This window comes from Pseudoliparis swirei, chromosome 5 (assembly GCF_029220125.1).
Source record: "Pseudoliparis swirei isolate HS2019 ecotype Mariana Trench chromosome 5, NWPU_hadal_v1, whole genome shotgun sequence".
Lineage (NCBI taxonomy): Eukaryota > Metazoa > Chordata > Actinopteri > Perciformes > Liparidae > Pseudoliparis > Pseudoliparis swirei.
The window spans coordinates 7,113,925-7,119,612 of NC_079392.1; the positions used below are offsets into that span (position 1 = coordinate 7,113,925).

The 5,688-nt window shown below is 47.0% G+C and overlaps 1 protein-coding gene across 1 annotated transcript; it reads right to left on the reverse strand.

The window, feature by feature from the left end:
- Positions 1–283: 283 nt before the first annotated feature.
- On the reverse strand, positions 284–3,440 carry gfi1ab (growth factor independent 1A transcription repressor b). The gene is made up of 6 exons (XM_056414106.1): positions 3,231–3,440; positions 2,419–2,604; positions 1,695–2,074; positions 1,281–1,418; positions 926–1,091; positions 284–723 (listed from the first exon to the last, which is right to left on the reverse strand). Exons 1-6 carry the CDS (start codon positions 3,340–3,342, stop codon positions 545–547), a joined length of 1,161 nt encoding a protein of 386 aa, XP_056270081.1. The 5' UTR covers positions 3,343–3,440; the 3' UTR covers positions 284–544.
- Positions 3,441–5,688: the final 2,248 nt, after the last annotated feature.

Genomic DNA, 5,688 nt, shown 5'->3' on the forward strand with positions numbered 1-5,688 from the left:
ATTAAATCACAAAGTGTGTTTTGCCAGCACGACTCCGCACTGACAACAAATCGCCTCGATTCTTTTGAAGAAGCGCAGATTTCTATCTGTCGGCTTCAAACCGTCGACTCGGTTCTCGTTGTGGGGAACACAGCTGGCCGCGGCCCCCCGACGCTGATTCACATCAGTCCTCAAAACAAACACCACCTTTCATTTTCATTCACAGTTCACAGCTTATCTCTGGGTTTCTGGACTTTTAGAACAATCAGCAGTAGGATGGTAGAATCATCAGTGTCTGCAAACGTCTTATTCGTTTTCTTTATTAAAATAAATGAATAATCTGCATATCGAACGAGATAATTATATATATATATAATATATAAAGTATATATATCCAACGCAGTCTTTCAGTCTGTTTTTTTGTTTTTTTTACAAAGTGAGTCTTGATCCAAGAAAGAAGAACAAAATCGTCTCTGTCAGATGTCTCTCACTCCTTTCGAGAACAACGACTCAAAAATACTGAAGTCCGATAACATGATGACGTCATGTGTGCGCACGGTGCGCGTCACTTCAGCCCGTGCTGCGTCTCTTTGTGCCTCCTCAGGTCCACTTTCCTCTGGAAGCCTTTGCCGCACAGGTCGCAGCCGAAGGGCTTGTATCCCGTGTGCTTCCGGCTGTGCGTGATGAGGTTGGAGCTCTGGCTGAACGACTTGCCGCACACCTGGCATTTATGTGGCTTCTCACCTGCACAACACAATTAGGAAACATGTAAACAAGGGGCTCTTTTTTTGTATATTTCATTGAAGCTAAATGATGTCGTCATTTGTCGTGCATCGGGAAAATCTGGGACTTTACGCGCAAATGACGCACAGATTTTTTAAGCGTAAAGAAAACATAAACACTATAGTGACTACATGTGTTGCATTATGGGTTCTTCTCCACTTGCCTGTGTGGATGAACGTGTGTTTCTTCATGTCGGACTTCTGGTGGAACCTCTTCCCGCAGTACTGGCAGGGGTACGGCCTCGTGTCGGAGTGGATGAGCAGGTGCGTCGACAGAGTGGACGACCTCTTGAAGCTTTTACTGCATATCTTGCAGTCGAAACTCCTTTCCTGAAAGGTGACGCATGAAGGGGGGGGGGCGTTGGTTAGTCATGATTTCGAGTCAGCGTGCCCATCCTGACCGAAAAAGCAGACTGACAACAACACGAGGAGGGGGTGCGCGCGAGCTGCAGGAAGCGGTTCAAAGTGTGTGTGAGGGGGGGGGGGGGTTGGGGGGTGTATTTGTGTGTGAGAGGTCACCTGAGAGTGCACGGCTTTGTGTTGTTCCAGGCTGACTCCGTGTCCGAAAGTTTTGCCGCAGATTTCGCACGCAAACGGCCTGATGCCGCTGTGCGATCTGCGCACGTGCACCTCCAACCCGTGCGGAGTAGAAAACACCTGCAAAATAACAAGAGAGTTTAAGTTGAACCTGTGGCCAGTTCCAGATATGAAATATCTTTTAAATAATCCTGTCGTTGAGGTCAGAGGTCAGCATGTGTGTCTTAAAGTCAACCATTTGCATCATGTCATTCTTTTAAGCAGCGCCATTTTTTTTTACGTAAACCAATATAAATATTATTTTTATTTTAGAGGACCAGCACTGGCGGTTCATAAGCTGCGTTACCCATCCATGTATGTATCCCCACAAAGCAGAACATGCGCCTCCACCCTCACCTTACTGCACTTGGTGCACTTGAACGCGCCATTGAGGATCAGACTGGAGCACAGCAGGTCCGACGGGGCCTTCGCGGTGTGGCCCTTTCCGTGCAGCAGGCCCCCCTCGGGGAACCGCAGCGCCGCAGCGTGCCTCCTGTAGTCCCCGTACGTCTCCTCGACCAGGGCCCGGTCTGCGTACAGGGCCGAGTGGGTGCTCCGGTCCCCGTATAAGGACAACGCCGCCGGACCCCTTTCCACCTCCATGCCCGGGTGGGGGCTCGGCTGCACCAGGGGCCCCGGCCCCGGCCCCGGGTAGCTGCTCCAGGCATACGGCCGGAAGGGAATGGCGAAGGGCTGCGTCTCGTCCACCAGCGGGGAGAGAGATTTCTCAGAATCCACTGGAGAGAGGAACAAGAGGAGAGATGAAAAAGCGTTTCCGGGAGCAGAGGTGTCCAATGTTCTTCCAGAGAATTCACAGATGGCGATCCCGTTTAGATATAATATCAGATGTATGCTGTATAATAATGATATTTAGGCTTAAATACAACTATAAATAAACAATCAAACCCTAAAAGCAGCCTATAGTTCCATAAGGACCATATACAATGTGACAGACCAAAGGCCCCATGTACTTTTTCTAAGGGAACTGATCTGTGATCATCCGAATTCAACAAACAAGTATTAAAATGTAAAATAATAATAATGAGGATGTGATGTGCCCGTGTGCTGGCGGTGCGTATACCCGGGGACGCAGAGGGGGACGGAGGCCTCCAGAAGTCCTCGTAGAGCGGGGAGCGGCCGCACATGCTGTTGGCGCAGCTCAGCGGAGACTTTGGGGAGAAATCTGCGGCGTCGGCCAGGTGGGAGTCCGGAGAGAGGCCGTACTGGTCCACCGACACGTCGGAGTCGTCTTGGAGCTGATCCGCTTCTGAGGGAGGACAAGCAGTCAGCATCGTGACGAGGGGGGGGGGGGGGGCGGGGGCTTTTAAACATTACTGCACATCTGTGATCTTCGGTTATAATATTGGAGGTTTAACAATATTATAAATCATAATAAAGGTCACTTGGATTAAAAGGATGGCACGATAATATTTTATTTGGAACAGGATTATTGGGTGTGCAAAATTACCAAATGGTTAAGACAATATAACCTAATATATTGTACTTTTTTCTTAAAACAGTGATTAAAGAGTGAATATAGAGCTTTATCACTGTTTTATATTAGCGTGGAGTCTCAAAATCGACCAGCTGGATAAACATCAGAATTTACACTTTGATTTTTGTTCACGCATTTTTTTCAGAAAACTATTTAATATTTATTTCAATAAACTACTCGACATTTTTAACAGTCCTTTTAACCTGTAAAAAAAACAGTGACTTGCCATCAGTATAGTTGCAACAACCCTTTGTGTGTGTCATCTTTTAATTCTCCTGCAAGACCTCTACAATCGTTGCCATGCATTTAAAAAAAGAAGTGAAATGGAACATCGGATGACATATTTGAAGCAGTAAAGATAATAAAAAAACAACAAAACTGAATCAGTTCGCACACACCTGAGCAAATATGCGCTAGTAGCGTGTCCAGCCGACTGTAGTTCTCCTCCAAACTGCGGGGCTGGTGGTAACTGTGCGCCTTCTTGCTCTTCACCATGAAGGAGCGCGGCATCTCTGAGCCGGGAGCGGACGAAGCGCCGAGAAATATAATCCAGCTGTGGAGAGGAGAGCCCGCGGGTGGATGCTGCTGCGGCGGCGGCTGCTGCTGCTCTGAACCCAGCAAAGACCCGACCTCCACTGACAGGGAGGTGCGCGTGCCAAGTGCTTTAAGAGATGAGAGAGGTCGGACACGACGGAGCATGCGCACATGCACGGTCCGCCCCGTCTGCCAGGTGTTGCGCGGACAGGTGTCACTAAGACTCCGCTCAGTGCGCTGAGAACAAAATAAAATAATAATAATAATAATGGCCACTTTAGTGTTTTAGTCTCTCTTCTTTCCTCAAATACAGGTGCAATAAATGCAAAAAAAATCATAATTTCTGAACTTTGTGTGCGTGTGTGTATGTGTGTGTCTGTGTGTATACAGTCGAGCCCGCCCCCCCCCCCCCCACGCTCCCCCTTCGGCTCAGACTGCAGCTCGTGTCTCCATCTTGGCAATCAGGAGAAGCGAGACGGGCCTTATCGGCGCCTTGCTCCAACCGACAGAGGCAAAGGAAACGCGAAGGCGCACCCCAGGGTGTCTGCATGGTAAACAACGAATAATAATCACAGGGCGGGGGAAACTCTGACTCAACTGTCCTCTTCTGCTTAATATCACCATAATAATGCGATAACATCATATACACAATAATTGGCACTAATCCATATGTTGGATCTCAGGCTCCGTGAGTCCGCGCACACACGACAGGGTTCGGGGGAGCTTCGTCCCGGTCGGGCGGTCGGTTGGTGCCGCAGGCTGCAATTATGTGACAGACACTCGCCGCCGCCCCGCCCGCGGTGACAGTTTCACGTTACCCTGGGCTTTATGTTCGAAAGGAAGAAGATTTAAATAACGGACTATTTGTTTAGTGTTGGGCCAGGACGCGGATTGCAGGTTAAGCGCCATTACGCACCGGACAATGGTCGCGCGTCCTGGCGCCTTTTGATCCACTGCAGCTGCAACAAGTACATCCCACAACTAGCGATGCAGTGAGGAGGACTTTGATTATTTAGAGGAAAATAACCATCACAACTAATACAATCATTCACATATTTGATTGGAGATACGATACTAATGAGCTTTTTCTATTTTCTTCGTATTAGATTTGACCAATGACGTCATGTATTTGTTGTTATTTTTTCGTTAAAAGATCACAAAGATGCATTTACATTACATTAAATGTCATTTAGCTGAAGCTTTTATCCAAAGCGAGTTACAATAAGAGCATCAACCATGAGTACAAATTCAGAACAGCAAGAATAAAGAAAGTAATATTTCTTCAAGAAAGCCAAACTACAAAAATACCATATAAGTAATGCCATAAGTAATACCATAAGCAATAATATAAGTAAGTGCCATTCAAGTGCCACTGAAGCGCTAATCTGGTTTTATTCAACGTATAATGGGAACAAAAGATGTGTTTTTAGTTTCCGGCGGAAGTTGCTGTCCTGGGGCAGGAAATCAAAGCGCCACATGCAGAGCTCGATTAGAGGCCACGCGGTGCTTCCGGTCACCGTGTTGGAGGAGATACGAGGCCTCAACCCGGAGAGAGCCGATAGGAGCCGATAGGAGGACTTCCATCACGGCTCAAACATATACAAAATAAAAATACAATAGCAATTATTAGGCTAATGATAACTGTGTTTAAAGGTTTTTATTACCTGTTGTTCTGCAGAAGCAGTGTTTGTCTAAATAAAATAAATACTATGAACAATTAAAATTTCCTTTTGTACCGAATTTATTAGAATATTTCTCTATTGAAACTCAACCTTAAAAATACGTGAAAACACAAAATAAAACACACCTGTATACTGAGTCTGGACTGATTTAAAATCCGGGTTAAGTTAAAACTGTTCAGTGCCCGGGGTTTTACAACCAGCCCGTTAAAATGAGAATAAACCGTCACTGTGCCATGAAATGCGTGTTAAAAAATGTCAAGCGTCATCAATCACTGCAGTAAGAAATACCACTAAACTCACAATACTGCGTTGTCTGGGTGCAGGCCTTTGAACCCGCCCGTTCCACTGAGATAACACTTCTGTCTGATATTAACTGGACTTCAATGATCCGGCCCCGTAACTAGAACCGCTGGAAGAGAAATGCTCGTCAAACGTGGTTTTGTGCATGAAATGATTGCTACTTGAGGCTCAGCTTTGGAAACCGCGAGAAATCACTTCCTGAACGCCGCCAATCTGAACGAGAATCTTCAGAAGAAGAAGGCAAGCGTGGAGCCCCCCCTCCCCCGCGAGCTCACAGTACCCTGAACGCATCGCAGCCGGCCTCCTGCCCACCTGGAATTAAAGAGACACCAGTCGAGGA

Excerpts from the sequence above, each read along its gene's own strand:
- gfi1ab (XM_056414106.1), bottom strand. The coding sequence starts at position 3,342 with ATGCCGCGCTCCTTCATGGTGAAGAGCAAGAAGGCGCACAGTTACCAC. Across the intron at positions 2,075-2,418 it reads GTCCCCCTCTGCGTCCCCGG|TGGATTCTGAGAAATCTCTC; the intron begins GTATACGCACCG and ends TCCTCTCTCCAG. Across the intron at positions 724-925 it reads ACACACGTTCATCCACACAG|GTGAGAAGCCACATAAATGC; the intron begins GCAAGTGGAGAA and ends TGTGTTGTGCAG.